General features: G+C 39.3%; 2 protein-coding genes across 3 annotated transcripts in view; both read right to left on the bottom strand.

The window, feature by feature from the left end:
• UBQLN1 (ubiquilin 1) overlaps window positions 1–9950 on the bottom strand; it is a 34440-nt gene extending 24490 nt beyond the window's left edge. The window contains exon 1 of one of the 2 annotated variants that reach the window (XM_030968455.1): window positions 9630–9950. In XM_030968455.1, coding sequence (XP_030824315.1) covers window positions 9630–9794 — 165 coding nt within the window. In that variant the 5' untranslated portion in view covers window positions 9795–9950. The remainder of the gene's footprint in view (window positions 1–9629) is intronic. The other variant, XM_030968456.1, reaches the window with a different exon arrangement.
• A 6479-nt stretch (window positions 9951–16429) lies between these two features.
• KIF27 (kinesin family member 27) overlaps window positions 16430–21705 on the bottom strand; it is a 28794-nt gene continuing 23518 nt past the window's right edge. The window contains exons 15-18 of the mRNA XM_030969317.1: window positions 21442–21648; window positions 18808–19006; window positions 18202–18366; window positions 16430–17612 (exon numbers count right to left, since the gene is read on the bottom strand). Of these exons, the coding sequence (XP_030825177.1) occupies window positions 18221–18366; window positions 18808–19006; window positions 21442–21648 (552 nt within the window). The 3' untranslated portion in view covers window positions 16430–17612; window positions 18202–18220. The remainder of the gene's footprint in view (window positions 17613–18201; window positions 18367–18807; window positions 19007–21441; window positions 21649–21705) is intronic.

Raw genomic sequence — 21705 nt, 5'->3', positions numbered from 1 at the left:
CCTGCTCTCACCAACTAGGGCAGTGTGGCTGAAGCATTTGCCAGTGAAGGGAACAGGATGGGCATCAGACAGTGGGGGCTGAGGCACTGTACTGTGCATCATTTGTTTCTCTTGGGTTTTACTCCTCTCTCCCTCTAGCTCATTACTATGATTGTTGTTATATTTATTACTGTTGTTATTTTAAATATTAAACTGTTCTTATATCAATCCCTGAGTTTTACTCTTTTTTTTTTCTGATTCTCTTCCCCATTTCACTAGGCAGGAAGAAAGTGAGGAAGCAGTTGCATGATAATTGCTGGCTGGGTTTAAGCCATGACAGATTATGATGATGGAAATTCAGGCAGTTTTAAAAAAAATAATGTTGGTGTTGTTTAGGTCTTCAGTTTGCACAACATAACTAAGTAACAGTATCTGTAAATTACAGTTAAAATACTTCATCCACTGGGGAAACCAAAAGCCAAAGGAGTTCAGCGTCACTGGCTGGAAATGATGAGCATTTCTATCCAATTCTCCTAATGCAGTGACTCATCCTTTTAATGATCATGTAACAATTCAACCAACAATGTCAGCTCATTTGCTTTATTGTTCTAAATGCAAGTTTTACTTCATTGCAATAATACTACACCTTGTGGTACTACAAAGGTATTCAGTCACATCTGGGCATAGAAAATAACTCAGAAGTTGTGAAAATAATGTTTCAACATACTTGAAACCTAGTGTATTCATGGAAACTAGTTCACTGTACTCCTCTAGTAATTGAATACAGTAAAAATAATGTAAAATCATGTCAATTTTTTACATGATTATTACAAAAATACGTGGAGAGAAACACAGTGGGAATCAGACTAAAACACTGGACTAATGTTCACTGGACTGAACCAGACAGAGACCTGGTTTTCCTAGGGAGAAAAGCAAAAAGCATTCTTAACCAGAGTGAGTTGATTCAAGGTAACATTCTACTCAAAGCATGACAACTTGAAGATTTGAAATTAATTAGAACAAATTCAAAGCTTGTGTTGTTGAAGGACTTTGCCCAAATTGCCATTTTACCTCAAGTTAGCTTGTTTACATAAACTTTTTTTTTGCTTTGAAATACAAAAGCAATATAGTTTTTCATATTGAGAACACTCACTGGCTTTTTAGCAGCACACCAGCACTTCTTGTCTATACTTTCAATTCCATGCCAAATACCCTTATCTTCATAGCAACTTTAAAATAATCACTATTAAAAAAGTTGCCTTTTTTTGTTCACTGTTAAGACATATGGAAAAAAAACCCCAACTCTCTGAAGCAATCTAGGACTTTCCATACACCTGCTTAACTTGATTGCCTCTCAAGTTTTTTTCAAGGTACAGATGGACACCATAAAATGCTAATATCTAGTGTTGAACAAAATGCATACTGGTACCTGACAAAGTAAACATTTTGTTACCAAACAAAGCAAATATCTGAATGCACTTGAAGCAGAACAGCTGACTAAACCAGATATTGTTTTACACTGTCACTTTGCAGAGCAGATCCATAACTTAAACATTAACCTATTAACATCTGACAACCTGGCCTTGGAAGAATCTGGTAAAGTGTTATTCCAGGTAAAGTGAAAGTATTAACATTCAAACCCTCCTTTGACATATTACAACCATATAATGTTTCAAAAGCTTCCGTTGACTCATTTTATGATACCAAAACCAGCAACCGTAATAATCTTATTATCCACTCACAAAACAAAGTGTTGTGATAAAGTAATAAAAAGAAGAAAACAAATAAATTAAAAAATACTTTCCCAAATTCTCTCAACCTCAGCTTAGTAAGTCATACTTAAAAATTAAATTACAGTAACAACGTGGAAGAGGTCTTGGGTAATCAACATCCAATTAATATCTGATTTTTAACAGAAAACAGATCCCTAAAAACTTCAACTACTTTGAAAATATTAAGCTACAATTTTATCTAGATGACTATAAAAAAAAGTAAGGTTGCTGACTCCCCCTACAGGAAACTCCTGTTTGAACACAATAGAGGAGGCCATGGAAGTAAATGTTTGTACATAGAAGGCTGAACTGCAGTTTTCATTCTCAGCAGTCTCTCAAATAGTTCTACTACAAAGAAAGATTTTGAAACAGCATTACCTTGTTTGGCACTGCTGTTTCAAAACACACCCATAATATTTAAACTTTCAACTTTCTTTCCTAACAATGTGCACAGTTAAGCATATTGACTCAACTCCAGTCTGTTTTACACCCACACTGAGCAGTCTCAGAAGTAAACTTTTATGAGCTACAGCTTTCTTTTATACAACAGAATTAATGGCTACAGGTCGTCTTGACCCAAGAAGTAAGGAACCAAACACACTCACGACCACAGCTGATAGCTGTGGTTTCCTTTTGGGATGAATCATGACCTGGACATCTTACGACTGACTTAAAAGTGAGTCAGTAAACACAGGGTTTCATTGCACAACTCCAGGACACTATACAGGAAGGAAGACAAGAATTCATCATTTCAAGCAGGAATACAATCACTTTTGACTCACAACAGATAAAGCATAGCTAGAAAGAACATACAAAATAAGGCTTCTATGTAAGAGTACTGTCCTTCATGTCTTAATGGAGTTACTATCTTATGGTAGCTTTGCCAATGACCCATGCTTGTTTCATAATAAAATTATTTCCTCAAGTGTCTGCAATCAAATCAAACTCACAGAAAAACCACATTTCAAAATGCAAACTCATATTCTTGACGAGCTTAAAAGGCTAGCAGCCCATAAAGGGCGAACTGCAGCAGCGCATGGTAGTGTAAAGTTCTAGCCATTTTCTATCCCCTTTAGGGATTCTTCAACAAGCCACTACCAATTCTCCAAGCCTTTGTCCCTTTCTTGGCCTGGCTCAGGTCAAGAAAGGGTTTATATGGAAATCCAGGGCACTGGGAATATTTCTGTCTGCTCTGGGGTGCCCTGACTGCCAGGGGAGCACTGACTTTGACCCTCATTCATGGAGAAAGTTTCCTAGACTTCAAGATAGACTAGAATCCACAAAAGTGTGAAATAGATTATAGAGAGTAGTGTAGGTGTATCACTTGGTGAGAAATTTAGGTTTTGGGATTTTTAGTATGTTGTGGATGCAAGTAAGATGGAGGGCACAGGGTGTGGTCCTGGGTTTCTTCTTCATGCTGCTTCCTTCTTCTTCTTCTTGGGTTTGGGTGGCATTTTGTAATTGGGCAGAAACACCTGCATTGCAAGCTCTTTGGGATCAGTTACTGAGTTAAAAGGGAAAATAATCTAGGTGTCAGCTCTTAACTGGATAGTTTAGTCTTAAAAGACCTTGTAACAAGAGATTAGAAGGCACAACATGGCCAACAATGAAAAGCTGCCCAACTCACAGCAGTGAGACTGTTTCACTGATAAGAAATAATAAACACTTGAGTCTGAACATGATCTACCATCTCAAGTGCCTTCAGTCCAGACCCAGAGAAACCAAAAACTTGTACCGGCCAGGTTAATTTTTGCAGAAGCCAGGAGGGGGGGCATGGCTTGGACCCAGAGGTTATTCTATACCACCTCTTGTCATTGACAGCAACCAGGGAACTGGAATCTCTTCCAGGAAAAGGGGTTCCTTCTAGTCAAGAAAACATGGTGGAGGGAGATGTCCACTACTGCCAGTTATCAAGGGAGTTTTTTCGTGTCAATCACTGATTTTCTTGCACCTTTTGTCATTAGTATTGTTGCTGTTAGTATTTGTTTTCTTATGTCATTGCTGTTTGCAGTAAATTGTTCTTATCTCAACCTGTGATCTTGACCTTTTGTGCTTCCAACTCTCTTCTCCAGCATGTCTTGGGTTGACTGACAACTTAAGAAGAGTGAAAAGAGAAAAAAGCCTTGTAAGTTACAGGACACTAAGATTCAACTTAACTCATTGAGGTTTTAGTGCTGCGTAAAAATAGAAAATGCTTCAACTCCTCTGTTTCAATGTTATTTTCATCTTGAAAACTCTCAACTGTATTCTACAACTCAATTTATACAACATTCAACATTATTCAACAAACAAATAAAGCACTCAGGCTCAGGGGGGAGAGGGAAAGGAAAAGGTGGCAGAGAGAGAGAGAGGCAGCATGGTTTGAGAAGTATCAGTGGGGTCACTGAGTTAGAGAGTAACATTCCTTAAAAACAGCTGTTTTTTAGAAAAAAAAACACTGTTTAGGAAGAGCCAAAATCGGCATGTTACCAAGATTATTCTTGCACCTAATACAAAACACAGCACCATATCAACTCCTAAGAAGATTAACTCCATTCCAGTCAAAACCAGAACACCATGTAACATATCTTCCAAATTCTTAAGATTTTACTCTAACTTTACTTCCAGACAATGACCCTTTTAACAGAGACAAGGTTTATGGTCACTTATTGAAATATTGATTGGTTTTTAAAATCTTTACATAACACTTTTACCACAGCTAATTATTCATTAAGGTTTTCTATGCTGTTGGCAATTTTGAACTGTACACATGGCAATTTTTTAAAACTGTGTGACACCCCTGACTGAGGGTGAAGGATTTTAGCAAAACAAACTCACAGGACAAATGCATCTGACATACGTAACATTTTTTTAAAATAATTTAAAATATAAATGTCTTACTATTATGCAGAGAGGTATCTGCACAAAAGACACTTCAACTACTACTTAAATAGGTTTTCTTATTTTACTGTGTTTGCCAGTCATTTATCAGAAAACACCTGTTGAGGACTATGGCCACTGATACCTCTGAGTTACATCTAACTAAGCCAACAAAAGGCAATATACTTCTACTTCGGAAGGTTATTCTATAAAATAATCACCTACCATTGCTCTAAAACAATTTTGATATCACAAAATGAGGGGGGAAAAAAACCCAGGTTAAGAAATAAGTATAATGAGAATATATCACAAGACAGACTCCATAAAAAATCACACAGATGTGTTACAATGCACTGAGACGCCAGACGATGGAAAACCTAACACTAAATGCTTAGTGTATTCAAGTGCCTTGAGACACCTGAGAAAGAACAGAAACATGAATCACAATCCTGGAAACAAAGAACAGACTGGATTCCATTATATAATTTCAACCTATTTGGTTTGTAGCATTCAGTAATCCCTGGATTACAGAGAAACAGTGAAACAGAATTGGATCATGTTAAAAGAATTGTTCCTATAAAGTACAGTTTCTTTAAAGGGAAAACATTACATAAAATACTAAAAGCATATGCAAACCGGGAAAGACGCTCCACTACCAAACTATCCAAAGCTTTTAACAATTTAACATTTACACCTGTGTGATCTTTATAAAGCAGAAGACTACCAGTTTGGGATTGTGAGATCCAGGCACAAAAATGAAAAGCTGGGTTTATGGATTTAAAGTTTCAACCATAAACAGTACTGCAATTTCCATCAAAAATTTAGAAGCTCTCCACTTGACAAAAATCAGTAGTCTCAACACAATGGATACATGTACACTTAAAATTAAGTAACTCAGGGATTTTTATCTGTAGTTTAGTCTAGTGCAGAAAGCACATTTGTGTTCACCTACTTTAGAAAACACACTAGAAACTGTTAAATATGCTGTTACTGAAAACTGTATTCCACACTGAAGAGATATTGTATTTAAAGGTTGAAGCTAAACAAAAAGCGGGGGGGGGGAACCCCTAAACCTGCAAAAGGATCTAATCTGTTTTCTGTGGAGCTAAACTCAATTTCACTAACTCTTCGTGACAGACATTGCTCTGAAATTTTCATATAATCAAAGGACTGGCAATCATTCTCTGCAAGAACTTTAAGCTTCTGAAATTATTAGCACAGATTTACTGTATCCACTTGTTGGCCCAGAAGTCAATAACACACAGCTAGACATGTTACTCTGTCTCAGAGTTGGAAAGCTCACAGAATGGACAATTCAGTATCTTTCAGTGTGCTACACAGGCACAGACAGTAATTCTGGACCAGTTATAATAAACTCACAAATACAGCAAATCTCAACACAGGGCACTAAAACAACATCAAGAAGCGTCAGCAAGCTTTAACTCTTCTAAAACTCCCTTATTCTAAATGATGAAGGTAAAAAAACTGGTTTTCCATGTAACCAGTGCCAACACCTCAATACTCAAACAATTCAAGTCATCCACTAAGACTTGAGTCGCTCCTAAAATGAGTACACCTTTTCTTTGTATACAGGCTTTACCAAACACATTAAGACAACTCTGCTAAGCAAGAAATTGCAAAGACTGTACTGCCACAAACTCAGAAAATAAACTGAAGGAAGAAAACACAAGACAAGAGACAAACCGTTTTAGTGAGCCGGAGTATCAGCGCTGTCAGGGTCAGCTAGTCAACATATTTATAGGTATTAATCTTTTACCCATCATGTATTCATTAAGCCTCTGCTCTGAGAAAGACCAGTATCATACCCAGTCAAGAATGTAAATATTTGGTCCTTCTCCTAATACTGAGCCAAACTGTGCTAAGCACAATCAAATAATTTTAAAAAAAAAGACAGATAGACAGCAATTTAAATCAACTGATGTCCCAGAGTAGCTTTGTACTTGGTTGTTTTCCATACCAACCTGGGTACTCACTGTTCTAGCTGCGCAACACAGGATCACAGTAACAAATCTATTCTACTGAAGTCTTCCAATACAGGAAAAAATCTTGACAGAAAAGTTGCAGACATGGTTTACATTAATGAGGCAACATAAAATTTAATTTTTTTTACCCTTAAATTTGGCCCTGATGACATAAAATATTTTCCTAGAAAATCGAGGTTCATGTTCTAGCAGTATTCTGAAATGACCATAAAGAAATAACTCAATTCTTTAAGTTCTAATGTTAGCTATAGAAATATACTGAGGGAGTTTCTTTTTCTGTTTTTTTTGGGTGTTTTTTTTTTTCAGCTGACAAGTTACTGGCCCACCGATCTCAACTGTACAAAACACTTGCTGATCACAGATGCATTTGAACAGATGTGCAACTTGCCTGGTATTTGAGATTAACCTATTTTCAGGGCTGGTTCTAGAAACATTGCATCTACTGTTGATGCTTATTATTATCAACAGCTCACTTTTGCAGTTAAAGAGAAAAAGCCAGTATTAGTCACACTACAGGGACAGTGCATTTTTTAGTGCTGTTACACTGCCTGGGACTTCAATCCAATGGTCAACCCAACAGGGCAATCTTGCTTCACAAGAATCAAGTTATAACTGCAGATCTAATATTTTAACAACAGTCCCAAGAGAGACAACACTCACAGTTTAAGATATCTGTAGACAACAAAGACATCTGAAGTAGTGTCCTCTGTTAATTCCCTAAACTTGCATAACTGCTTTCAGTAAAAATTCATGCTCTTGATAGGTTGTACAACCATTTCAGTTTACGACAACTGTTTATTTGAAAACGTGGCAGCTCCACCAGTATTCAAATATGAAACAAACCTGTTAAAAGCCAAATGTATTACAAAATTCACAGCCAGAGTAAATCTGTTTATTATTTCCAAAGGACCCAACAACTAACAGCTGACTGCTTTACAGGACAAACACAATCCTCAGGTTAGATTCAGTTTATGAATCTCTCTTTTGAAATATCCTAACAAAACAAAAACCCCAAAACTGCAAAGACTTTTACAAAAACTGCATTGATGCTGCTCACAAATCTATGGAGAACAGAGAAATGAAAAGCACCCCTTTCAGACTGAGATTGCTGGGAAAGCAGTGGACAACATTAAAAAGCAAACACAGACATTTTACTTTGGGGAGAAATGCCTAGATCAAGCTTGCAGAGAGAGCAGCTCACAGCACACAACACTGCAGCTGCCAAAAGACTAGAGAAGACAAGAAAGCAGCTCCAATGTATTGGCAGCTGGAGAAAACCACAATGAAACTCAGGTCTGGGACACTTCTAGCCCAAACAGTGATGTACAAAAGGAAAAAAAGAAACAAAACAAAACAAAAACAAACAAACAAACACCCAAACAAAAACAAAAATAAAAACAAAAACAAACAAACAAACAAACCCAACAAAACCAAACTGAATGTAGATTACACTTAAGAAAAAAAAAACTGAAAGAAATATTAGCATTTTCTCTATTCACAGCAGCTAGGTGAAACAGAAGTCTGACGGTCTAGTTGAAGTGCTAGCACTACATTTGAAGTTTCAGAGCTTTTACTTCATCTTTTGTATCTCTTCTATTAACCAGACAGTGTCCTTCAGCTCACACTTAAGGAATGACACCAAGTTCTGTATCTAGACACTAGCGGTGTTTTCAGACATGTAACATTTTTTTGATGAAGTCTGCAATACCAATAACGCACCAAAAAAATTGTGGAATAGCACAAAATTGCCATTTCATGGAGAAAACTGGGAAATCCTACGGAAAATTAAAGAAGTTCTGAATGTAGCAATGTCTATGTGCTTTATAAGCAGGACGCTGCATTTTTACATTTTGATAGCACCTTTTCTATGATTTGCTGCTTTCTAATTTAAATAAGTGAAATTTTAGTCAACACTTGCACAGCAAACTTTCTACAAAACTAGAAGACTTGCAAGAAACAGTGCAGATGAATCAGCAGGTGTCACTAGTTCGAGACAGAGGCAGCTGTGGCACAGGCTTTCACAGGGAGGCACAAAATCCCTAATACCTTGGTTATCTGACATAACCACGCCATGCTAAGTACCATATCCGTAACTAGCACAAAAAGTACAGGAGACTGCAGATTTTACACACACAGTGCAAGGCTAGAACTTCCCAAAGTTGAAGGCTGACTTGCTGTTTCTAAAGACAGTGTTAGATCAAAACAAACACTGGAAACAGAGATACAAGTGACTGCATATGTTTTCAACAGTCATGTTAGCCAGCCAGTGAGACAACTACCACCAAAACCAGTCAGCTCAACAGGACAACTCACAGCTAGAAAATGAGAGAAGAGAAGGCTTTGGGCCTAATTGTGGCCTTGCAGTACCTGAAGGGAACAGGAAGGATGAGGTAGGACTGTTTGCAAGAACGTGTGCTGACAGCACAAGGGGCAATAGCTTCAAAGTGAGAGTGAGTTTAGATTAACAGTTACGAAAAAATTCTTTAACGTGGAGGTGGTGAGGCACTGGAACAGGCTGCCCAGAGAAGCTGTGGATGGCCGATCCCTGAAGTGTTCCAAGCCAGGTTACACAGGGCTTTGAGCAACCTAGTCTAGCTGATGGCGTCCCTGCCTACGACAGGGGAGCTGCAAGATTTTTGATGTCTCCTTCCAACCCAAAGGATTCTGCGACTCAGTGACTTCACGAATGAGCTACATGCACCTTCCGAGCCGGCCCTCTGCAGCGCAACAGAGAAGTCGGTGAGGAGGGTACGAGGCAGCACATTTCCCCACTACCCCCGCTAGCCTCCGATGGCAGCAGTTCTCTCCTGGGCCGGGATCGGTGCTGGTGCTTGCCCAACAGCGCCCGGCGCGACCCGGGCGAGCAAAAGCTGCTTTGTCACCGGGCAGGGCCCTCGCCCCGCGCTGCCGGAGGCGGGAGCCGCGGGCCGGCGTTCCCCTTCCGGCCGGCGCTCCGCTCGGTCCCGGCCCCAACGCGGCCCCACCAGCCCCCTCAGCCTGCTCGGCCGCCCCTCACCTGCCGGATGCTGCTGGTCTCGGAAACGGCGAACTCCTCCTTCTCCTTGGGAGTCTTCACCGTAACTGTGATGATCCGCGGCTCGGAGATACCGGCGGAGTCGCGGGTGGGGGAGCCGGGGGAGCCAGAGGGGCCCCCCGCGGGCCCCTCCGCTCTGTCCGACATTGCCGGGTGCGGGCGGGCCGGGGCACGGCAGGGCAGGGTGGCGCAGGGCGGGGCGGGGCCGGGCGGGGCCGGGCAGGGCCGGGCAGGGCTGGGCCGGGCAGGGCTGGGCCGGGCAGGGGGTCTGGCTGCCGGCTCCCGGCGGGTCCAGCCGAGAGCTCGCGCCGCGCCCGCGACACCGGAAACGGCTCGGCCCGGCCGCCGCGCGCCGTGATGACGCAGCGCAACGGGGAAGGTACTAGAAAGGGGCGCCGCCCGTGCGCGCGGCTGGCCCTGAGCGCGACGCGGAGTGCTGAGTGTGACGGCGGGGGCCGGGCCCGGGCCGTGTCCGTGGAGCGGAGCCTTCCCGCCGCCCTTCTGGCTTTGGGCTGTCCCGTCCATGCCCTTCGGCCATTGCCAACCTCCACGGACATCACTTTGTGAGGCGTGTCTGGAGTGCCGTGTCCAGTTCTGGGCTCCTCACTAAAAGCGAGACAAGGGGCTACTGGAGAGGGTCCAGCAGAGGGTGACAAAGATAATTTGGGGTTTGAAACATATCTCTTATGAAGAGAGACTGCAGGAACTGGGCCTGTTTAGTCTGGAGAAGCCTGAGATGGGATTTATCAATACATGTAAATATCCCAAAGATGGGTGCCAAGAGGATGGTGCCAGACACTTCAGTGGTGCCCAGTGACTGGACGAGCAATGGCCATAAACCCAAACACAGGAAATTCCGCCTCAGCATGGGAAAGAACTTTACATTTAGGGTGGCAGAGTGCTGGAATAGGCTGCCCAGCAAGGTCATGGGTTCTCCCTCTCTTGAGGCATTCAAAACCTGTCTAGACACGTTCCTGTGTCACTTGCTCCACCTGACCCTACCTTGGCAGAGGGACGATGATCTCCAGAGGTCCGTGCAGAAGGTCACCAGCTCCCCAACTAGGGTCTGGGACTGCAGGTTGCCATGCAACTGTGGTTTGCTGGACGTCCATAAGACATGAGGTGTTACAGAGGCCTCTAGTGAGATGCAGGGGTTTGGTGTTGGAAAATGCAAGAAAACTAACTTGGCATAGTTTATGAACTTACATCAATGAAATAATTCAGTACCTGTTGCTTTTAAGTTACTGGCCCCAGCTAAAGAGTAATAAATACTAGACATTTACTACATTAAAGGTATTGCTACAGTAGCATTCCATAGCAGGAAATCACATCTTACTCAAACTTGGACCAAAAAACCTCAAACACAACTTAAAATTGCATTACCAAATTAGGCATTCTTCCAAAATATTCTTGCCTCTCAGGAAATTCAAGATATCTTTTCCTATTTTGAATGTAAAGTATGCGTGTGGCTGAACTGTAGAATCAAATGTCCTTTTTTGCTTGGATGAGAACAGATGTTTCCCACAGTATTCTGAATCACAAGATGATTCCCTGGTTTCGTCTGCTCTTGGGATAACCTCTCAACACCCTTTGTGGATTGGTTCAGCTAGTACTAAAAAAAAGTGTAACACAGCATGGCAGGCTCCAAAACGCTTAACATTTTTACTAAAGGAATTGAAGACCTTAAAATAGGAATACCAGAGATTGGCTGAGGGGAATTCCAGGTTTTGCCTGATCTAGAGCTTTTGTTTGTTGCAGATAAGAATGATTCCAGGCATATTCAAGTATTAAGCCTTTCTTTAGTCACACATGTTCCCCTTGCCCATTGGTTGTGATGCTACAAGACTTCTGCTGCAGCAGAACACTTGGGCAGGTGTGTGTGCCACACTGTCTTGTTGACTGGCAGAGTGAGGGACATCACACAGTAAAATCCTGCACTGCAGTCAAGAAGGGATTTCAAGCAGAAATTAGATCAAAGAGCAAGGAGATATTCCTCATCTCAGGCTATTCACATTTTATAGGTATAGCTCATGCTGACTGTATCATTACATGAATAGACTTTGTACCACAGTAGCTCAGCTTCTACCTGGTTATAGCTAGCAGAAGTTTACAAATTAGAGGAATTTGTGTTATTTACTGAAGTATACTTGTTGTAAGTGGCAAGGATACTAAAAATTTATAGTAAATAACTTGGAAGTTATTGGAAGTTCTTAACTAAACAAGGAGGGAACTTTGACAAAGAATGTTTTTATATTCATGTTAATTTTGGTGCAGATAACAGGAATATGGGATCTCATTTGCCAGAACTGAAACAGTCCAGATGGAAAATAACCTAAACCAGAACAACGTGCATATGGGTTCTCATCAGATAGTTGAGAGCAAAGCTTAAAAACAGTGCATGGAAAATGAAAATGATACAGCAAAGAATTTTGAGTTCTTAATCCTCTTAGCCTGACAGATTTTTAAAAACACTTCTTTCTTTCCTCTTGCTTTTCCTTTTCTTTCCCACTTTCTTCCACCTGTGTTTTTATTTCCCCTTTCTAAAAGGGGAAAATAAACACCTGTGCAACTTTTTTTAATTAGTTGCTGATATTAAAGAACAGAATTCAGCATGTTTATTAGACCAGCTTAATTTTTATGCCACTTCATTTTGCTCACCTATGGTTACTGGTGTTTTACTGCAGAAGTTCAGCTAAATTCCCAACTTTGACTAGGCAGCATCAATTCGGCATTTTTTTCCTAGTTGATGTAACCAATGCAAAGCCATCTAAATTAGCTACAGACTAACAAACAAAATGAAAATGGACAAGTAGTGACCAAACAGTATTTTGAATCAAAGTGAAAGTAGTGGCTCACATCAAGTTGAATCAAATTAAGAATTTTAGCCAAAGGTTTTGAACCAGTTTGACTGAATTCTGTTTAATGTTTTACCTGATATTAGAGACACAATCTTGACTTTAGATGAGGCCTCATGTGGTCCAATGACAGTAAAACTTACATACAGTATCTCCAAAGTTCTGCTGTAAATGGCGCATAACATTCCTTGTATTTCTGAATATTCAAACCAAAACATAATACACACAGCTGTGATTTATTTTTAATGTAAAAAGGAAGAATATAGACTTCTGCTTTCATATGTCATTAAAGAGATATTCTATATATTTTTTTCCATTCCTGATTTGCCAGAACAAAGGTTAGGGCTTTTGATTTAGACTCAGTTAAAGGGGTTAAATTAAAAAAGCTTCATGCAAAAGTGTAACCGGGTAGACAGCAATTATCTACCCAATTACTGTCTACCCAGTTACACTTTAGGGGGCTTTACACCCAGTTATGGTTTATAGGGGCCTCACTGTGCAGATTCTCTGCCTTTAGTACAGCAAATCTCAAGCATATGCCCTTGTTTGGTCTCAACCAGAAGGCAGCATCCTTGTCAGGTCTTCAATAATTCTAATAAATGAAATTATCTTGTCTCACTTTCAGTGGGATTTGTTTTTCAGTGATTGCTTTTCTAGTTCTTACAAAGAATCACCCATTCAAAAGTCCAGGAAAAAGAATAATCCTTTTCACTATCCCAATCCATTAGCAGGTGTTTTCCCTAAATTTTGCCCTAACCTGAGTAATTTTTGTTAGTTTGATTCATAAAAATAATATTTAAAGTTTTATAGTTGTCTTCAGTCATATCCATCCCAGAATTCTTTTCTCCAGTTCCTCTCTATATGTACACTGTGCTTTGGTCTTTCCAACAAGCCTCCTTGTCCCCCTAGACTCTGTTATGTGGAAGTTTTTGTTTCACTGGGAAAGTTCCTGTCATTTCAGAACTTTAACTGCGTATTTAAAGGTAGCACTGAATCTATGCAGTCTAAACTCAGTGTTCAGTAAATGAGAGCCTTTTGCTCTTCATCTTTATTCTGGCTTTCTCACCTCACCTCACCCTTAGTTATGAGGGTTTGATTTTTTTTTTAATTAACCTTTTTGAAAAAGAAAGGTTTTATTGTGTTGCGACACAATTTACAGCTTATTTCGAAGTAAATAGAACAGATACAAAATCGTGTTGAACATTTGTACAGGAAATCAAACTAATAACAAAGCTGTCCATTGCCAGTTTACATACAGTCACATTCTAAAGTGACTCATTGTGAGAAATAATATTGAAACAATTGCTGAATTTTCCAAAGAAAGCATAAGAGGGGTATCCTTCCTGAAACAAACTGCAACAGCCACAAGAAAAGATTTGTCTTTGTGAACATTCAGTTATTACAAATGTAAAAGGAACTAGATATGAGAAAATACTTTTTTTTCCCCCCAAGAGACATAGAAAGAATTTAAGAGTAAGAACAACATAGAAGAGAAGAAAATCAGCTGATTGAAGAATTTCTGTGTAATTCAGACTAATTCTGTACTGGACAGGCTAATACAACAAGTAGGGAATTGGGAAAGGAGTTGTGTTGCATAAGAACTGTATTCAGCATTATCCAAGTTAGAAATGCATGTGTTTCTTTAACACTTAAAAACTGGTTTTTAAAATGGCACTTGTAGCCATTCAATTTTGGTTTCATTTAAATAGAACTCCTGTTAGTCCGTAAGCATAATACAAACAAATTTTTAAGTATGTCAAACTCAATAGCACAAGAAACAACACAAGTTAGTTCTACAGTGGGGGGGATGACAGGGTGGGGGGTGGGCAAAGCTTTAAATAAATGCCCCGAAATAAATAGAACATCAAACTAAATCTGTTTAATAGGGATAGGTGGACAAATTAAAACTTAAGGGAAGAAAAATTTATAGAATAGCAGGTAATCAGTCTTTTGGATTTTGACTTCTATTTTATAATATAGAATAATCAAATGGCTCTCTCTGAAAATTATCTAGCAATTTAATGGTACCTTGAAACAGACTAATTAGTTTTTGTGAAAAGATAAATATCCCAGATTTCCTAATTCAAAATTTGTTACAAATACAAACATGTTGGAAAAGAAGTCACATCTCCAAGTTACGGGCACCACAGATTTAATTAAATAAAAGTCGTGTTCTTGTAATCCTTGTAAGTATTTTCTGTATTGCCGGAGACAATGAAAACACATACCACCTCTCCAGATGAAGGGGCTTTACTTTGAATCAGACTCTAACAAACCAGATTACTTCATTCCATCCAGTAGTGTTCTGTCTGTCAGGATATAATTATGCACACTTTATCCTGTGTGGTCACAGGGTCCACAGTTCTGAACAGTGGCTTCAGTACCATCAAATACAAAGTTATCGTATTTGAAAATTATTTTTAAAGAGTTGGCCAGAAAACAAACAAACAACAAACAAATAAAGGTAGGACAAGCAAATTGGTGAGGCTATAATAAGACTTTCAGCATTATTATGAAATCTGAATAAATATGGACTGTTTGTTACACTGTCTCATTTATTTGAAAAGTCTTATTTCACTGTTAGCATCTTCATTAAACTAGTTTTCAGAAGTCAGTAATAAGTTGTAACAGCATTACAGGTTCATGATACCTTTATTAATAAAGAATTTTGTCCCACTTTCATCTCCTGCTGCCCACCAAAGTGAAGTGCTCTCTTCACACACACTTTGCTTGGAAAAGGCTTAGTGCTACAGTGTTTGGGAAAAAAAGTCTTCTTTAGACTTACAGGTATTTTGCTTTGTCTACTCTTTGGTCTCTTCTCTGGTTCTTTCCCTCTAAAATCTGTGTTGTCTACATTTTTGCCAGGTAACTGACAGAGGTTTTCTAATCTGCTTCTAATCAGCCAGCTCCTGCTCATAGTTTAACATTCAGTAATGTTCAACTTCAGCAACTATCACTAAGTAAGATCCCAGGATTTAATACCACATTCAGTGCTGCACAAACACACAAACAATTCTGCGTTTTTATAGCTACATTGCGTTAAGAGTTAACATAGGACAAAATAAATGCTTGAGCTTTGTGTTTGTAGTATCAGAGGAATTGTTTATTACTAGGCTGGCTCTGGAGAATGGCACTTTCCTTAACACTTAACAGGCATGGAAGAGCTTTTTCTGTGGTAGTTGCACATGTTTGCATCTGCATTTTCCAGCTGAAAGTCACGTAGGTATAATCAAGACACAGACCATAAAATTTTAGAATCACAGAATGCTTTGGGTCAGAAGGGACCTTTCAATGTCTAAGTCTGTTATGTACTGTCTTGGCAGTCCAATGCCAAGGGCAGGGACATGTTTCACTAGGTCAAGGTGCTCAAAGCCCAGTTCAACCTGACATTGAACACTTCCATGAATGGGGCATCCAAAATGTATTGTTACCCAAAACCTATTTCCAACCTATTTGTTTTCTTAAATTCTACTCAGATTTTCTCTCATTCAAGAGCTACATATTGTTGGGAATATTTCTGTACATTAAGTTCAATACTGAAGTAGTTAAAAAAATCCGTATTTTCTCAGGTTTAATAGAAGTTCCTTCAAAGCTGCAGTATAACAAGAATACAGACCTGTACTTTGCTGTATTTTTTCCTATTACATATAACTGAAATTGGAAATCTGATTCACCAGTCGGAAGAAAAGATTTGCTTGTTAATAATTACACAGTACTGCTATTCACCACAGTGAATAGCCACCTTAGCCACCACAGTGGCTAAGGAAAATTGCCTTCCCTCCCTGTTTTCAGTCTGTGTTACCATTGTCTAGATAGTATCTAAAGCAAAACCCAAAAAATTTCCACAGGGAATTGGCACTGTAACAAAATCCAGTAAAGCAGTGTAGAATTATTTTAAATTATTTTATTACTATTTATTTTCATGGCTTAAAGTACACTGAGCAGACTGACAGAGTGGGAATTTTCTGATACTTCAAAAAGTAATTTTACTAGTAGTTAGTAAAGACATGAACTTTGTTAACAGCTGTTTTCACTTGAATTAATCAGAAGTAACTTCTGCTTCCTCTTGACTGGATAACAACACCAATACTGTTATATAAAATGAAATTATCAGCAGATAAATAACTAAAAGTTAGAACTTCTCTGAGTGCCTGTCATAGGTAGGCAACATGGTTTTACTTCATGAACATGGTAAAAAGTTATCAGCACCTCACATTTTGCCCTTTCTATTAAAAAAGTTCACCATCTACAAGAACATAGGAGGTACTTGCCATTAATCTCATCTGAGAAGGTGCTGTTAATACAAGGCTCACCATTCTAACTTGTCATGTATCCTAGTAAGCAGTCTAAAAACAACTGAACCATGACAAATATGAAATTATTCATATATTGAAAAACAGTCAGCAACTATACTAGTGCAACACACAAAAGACATTCAACAAATTTGACTGCAATATACAAACAGGGATTTTATTATTTCTAAAGCCCAGTAATTATGGTTTTATTGCATTGTAGAGCAACATGTTTCGTAATGTATTAAAAAGAAAAATAACTAAATGCGGAGTACCTCTTATAAAACTTGCAAATATATGCATTAGAAAAAAGTTGGAAATTTACAGGGACCTTTTCCCTTCTTCCCACTGCTACAATTTGCCAAGGATTAGTGTTTGCCCACATAGATACATATCCTAAACTACATGCTTCTGTGTATACTAGACACAGAATAGTCTTTCCCATCCTCTTTTATTATCCAGTCTCTGGAATCTTCATGTTCACACTTTGATAGTGTACTTTATAGTAATTAATGTGCAGGCTCATTATCTCACCTAGAGGGAAAGGGCCAAGCCCTAATTCACTCTGGGAGTAGAGGTATATGATCAGCATCTCTCTGTAGGAAGGCATGGCACTGAGTGGAAAGAAACAGAAGCATCCATTGGGAGGAAGAACCAGTCTTGCTGAGCCTTAAAAAGAAACACCAACAGGCCAAGAAGGCTATATTGGGTATGTGAGGTACTGTGGTGGCATTGAGAGGTATGAGACAACAGAAACAGTGATGAAACTGAACCTTCTTTTCTCCTCCACATGAATAGCTTTGTTGTACATCTGGATTCTGGCAAGAAGGACATGAAACAATTAAAAACTTATACTAACAGTTGGTTGTTGTGGTTTTTTTGTTCAGTTGGTTGGGGGTTTTTTATGTCAAGGCACAGAGCCATAAGAGAGACCACTTCTTTTTCCCCTTCAAGTGTGTAAATGCTCTTTCAGCTTTAGTAAGTAAGTAGCCAAAATAAGTTAGTAACTGGAAGTGTGGCACTTTTCATTCACAACCTCCCAGAAACTTTTAAGAAATCAAATGCATGGCATATAGCAAAGCAGTTAGCAACAACAGATTTCAGAGGCTTTCAGAGAACAAAATTCCTTTGCCTTAACCGTAACAGTTTGAGGTTGTACATGCTGAAATTGTTAGAATCTGGAGAAAGCAGAACAAGAATTTAAACCATTGGCACACCACTGCTACAGCTATGGCCGTAAACAAATCTCTCTCACTTAAAATGTGGGTAGAGGTAGAATATATTCCTGAAGAACAGTTAATACAGTAAAAATATGATGTTTTACAGCTATCTGACATAGTTCTGTGTGTTCACCACTTCAAACAATCTATCGACAATTGCATAAACATTATCAGATAATATGCTTACATTTACTGGATGACAATAATTATTCAGATGACTCTCCAAGAAGGCCCTTCAATTTCTTCTTCAGTTCTCTGCTGGTTTTCTTATAGAAAAATAAATCTTTTTCCAGTTGCTGGATTTTTACTTCATACCCTTTCAGGGTTTCTGCAATACCTTCACTATTTTGTTCTAGGAGAAATAAAATCAGTTTAAGAACCAAGTATCTGTGTCAAAAATCAAAATGCCCAACTAGGCAGAGTATCTTGATGGCATTTTGCTTGTAATGTGCATGTTTTAACCAACATGAAATAAGATCAAAAAAGCTATGCCAATCCCACCTTTTAGTTGTAATAGTATTTAGAAGATCAAGAGCCAGTATCTCACGACTTTTCAATATCAGTAAATTCAATATGAAAATACAACAATTCTGATACTGCTTTAAAAAAATAATCTGTTTTAAATTCGTACGGACACCATGTGTCTATCCTTGACATCTTACATAGCAATAGAATTAGTGACAGCCAAAATATATCTCTGAACCTTACTCGTTTTTTCAGCTGGAATACAGTATTTCACTGTTAATGACCAAAGAAAATACTTCGCGTATAATCCCCACCCAAAAAAAAATACCTTTGAAATTATTCAGTATAAACTGTATTTTTTTCTCATGTTCTTGGCGCTGTTGAGTCAGCTGCCTGTCACACTGCAACTTGATGTGTTCAAGTGCAGATTCTAATTCACACATCATGTTTTTCTGGTGTATGGACTTCATTTCCTGTTCTTCAATCTGCACTCGTAATTTTCGTTCAGACTCACGCAGGCCAACAATCTTAGAAAGAAACACACTTATTTTGATTTATCAAGAGGTTTTAAGAAAATCTTTTACCCTGCAGCCTACTAGATTAAAACATACAAAAGCACTGGATCTCTACCAGTAATTAAGCTTATACTGGAATAGACTTGCCACTGCTACAGGTTGACTCTTCAGAACTAAAATGCATACATTTTGATCACAAGGACTAGTGGATTTTTTTAATACCCTATGCAAAATTTAAACTGAAAGAACATTGCTTTCCAGACTTCCAACTTGCATCCCACAGACAACTCTTTTACAATTATTACCAAAGGTTCACCCAAGGTCATAAAGACACCATGTCATAATGCATTTAATATTTATGTTTCCAGATGTCAGTATGATTCCTAAGCACGTAGCTGCACACACTGCAAAGTATCAGTTTATACTGGTGTTGTGGTTTGATATGCCTAAAAGCCGGGCACTCACAAAAAACTATTCACTCATTTTCCCCTGCTACAGTTTAGCAGAGGAGGGGGAAAGAAAAACTAAAGGGCTCAAGAGTTGGCATAAGGACCAGGAGGAAACACTCTAAGAGCAAAACAGGCTCAAATGGTATAATGAAAAAATTATTAACAGAATTAAAAGATGATAATGAGAACTAAAAGAAAAGTTTTAGAACATGGTTTTTCTCCCCGTCCAGCCCCCCCCTCCTTCCCACTGACAGCACAGGGAGACAGGGTATGAAAGTTTTGCTCAGTTTTTTCACTTGAAATCTTTCTTCAGTTCACTTAGGGAGAAGATTTTCTTTTCCTATGCTGTGAAGTCATGGGAGTCATTGTCTCCCATGGGAGTCATTGTCTCCCATGGGAAGTCATTGTCTCCCATGGGAGACAATTCTCTGTGAACTTTTCTAGTGTGGTTCTAATTTACACGAGTAGCAGTCTCACCTGACTTGCTGTTAATATGAGTCCCTCCCACGATTAATGCAGTCTTCCCAAAACTGCATAGTGTGGGTCATTTTAGTTCATGGGGTGTAGTTTTTTAAGGATAAACTGTTCTAGTTTGAAAGCAAGGGCTCTCTTTCTCTATCTTCTCTCTCCATTCAAGTTTCCAACTAAATTACAGCTTTTCAGCATCTACTTACTCCAGCATGAGCACCTTTTCTCATGGGCTGTGAGTGGATCTCTGCATCCCCCTATGCACTTCACGGAATTACTTGGAAAGTTTGTTGTATTATAGTCCTCACCACGGCTTGTAGAAGAATCTCAGCTCTTTTTGGAGCACCTCCTCTTGGAGGAGGTTTTCCGCTAACCTTAGTGTCACCATGTTGCTCTCCTCATGTCTCTTCACCTCCTTTTTTTCTGACTCAGAAGAAAATTGTTGTCTGCAGGTTTGTTTGTTCTCAAGTTCTACCCATTGAAAAGTTCTTACGGGGTTTTGCAGTGCTAAAAGGCTGATCTCATCTTGGCTCAGTATTGGGGAAATGCTCGCCATGCCCCTCACTGTTGGCCACATGGGCAATGCCAGCCACTGCAGTGCTGGCACCATTCAGCTCCTCTCTTGATGCAGGGCACCAGCAAGGAGACACCATTGCCACTGTCCCTGCCCTTCTGCCCACAGCACAGCTGGCTAAAAGTGGCCAGGCAGGCACAGTTCCCTGTGGACTGTGCCAAGATGGCTGTGGCTGTGCGGGAAAGAGAGGCTGCTGCTGCTGCCCCTGGCTTTCTGTAGGTGGTATGGCAGGCTAGAAGTGGCCAGGCAAGCACAGTTCACTGCTGGCCATGCTGAGGTGGCAGCGGCCACACGGCCATGGGAGCCATGGCCACCCCGGCACTCCCCCAGCCCTCAGAAAAGAACAACTGCGGCATTTTTTTTCCTACTTAAATATGTCATCGCAGAGGCATCACCAACTTCTCTAATTGGGCCAGCAACATGTCCATTGTCAGAGCCTTCAGAGATTGGTTCTGCTGAACACAGAAGAAGCTTCGAGCACCTTTCTCTCCCAGAAGCTGCTTCTGTGGCTTCCTCTGCCCCCTCTAAAAGCCAGGCCATGTTAAACCAACACAACCAGATTTAGGAAAAACACAATAAGAATAGCAGCCTGAGCTTTACGAAGCTTTCTGAAATTCTACAGTCAGGAAGAATTTGAATACAACACCACTATTTAAACACGTTGTTTCTCCTTAAGTTAGCAACACAGAGCACTGGAAAAGGGCAAGGTAATTTCCAGATTTGGAGCACGTTTCTAGCTAATCTATCAAAACAAGATGTACAAAGTTAACTCACAAGTATCCTATTTAAGTTAACATAAAAATTAAAAACAATTTAATAGCAGATCTATGTAACCTGAAGATATATTAACCAAAAGCTTAAGCTTCTTAAATTTATTTTGATTTCCTACCACCATCTCAATATCTAGAATAGTAATAGAAAGTGGGATAAAATAGTATTCATTAGCCAAAACAAACCTTGTTGAAATAACTGATGATGATAGCTCTGAGTTCAGCAGCAGACAGGGACACTAGTTTCCCTATTACATTATGCTTGCTCTGTGAAAGATTCTGAGAAGATGACCAAAGTAAGTGCTGGCGATTATGAATACTTTCATTCTTGTAATCAATTGCAGCTACAAGGGCTTCAATTCCTTCTTCTAGCTGGAAAAGAGTATGTTCTTCCTACAGAGGAACACATGAGTGAGATCTTTACAAAAAGAAAGCTCAGAATTAATCTTT

Source organism: Camarhynchus parvulus, chromosome Z (genome assembly GCF_901933205.1).
Source record: "Camarhynchus parvulus chromosome Z, STF_HiC, whole genome shotgun sequence".
Taxonomy (NCBI): domain Eukaryota; kingdom Metazoa; phylum Chordata; class Aves; order Passeriformes; family Thraupidae; genus Camarhynchus; species Camarhynchus parvulus.
Note: the sequence above shows the minus strand (reverse complement) of the source record. Positions and strands in the feature narration are given on the sequence as shown.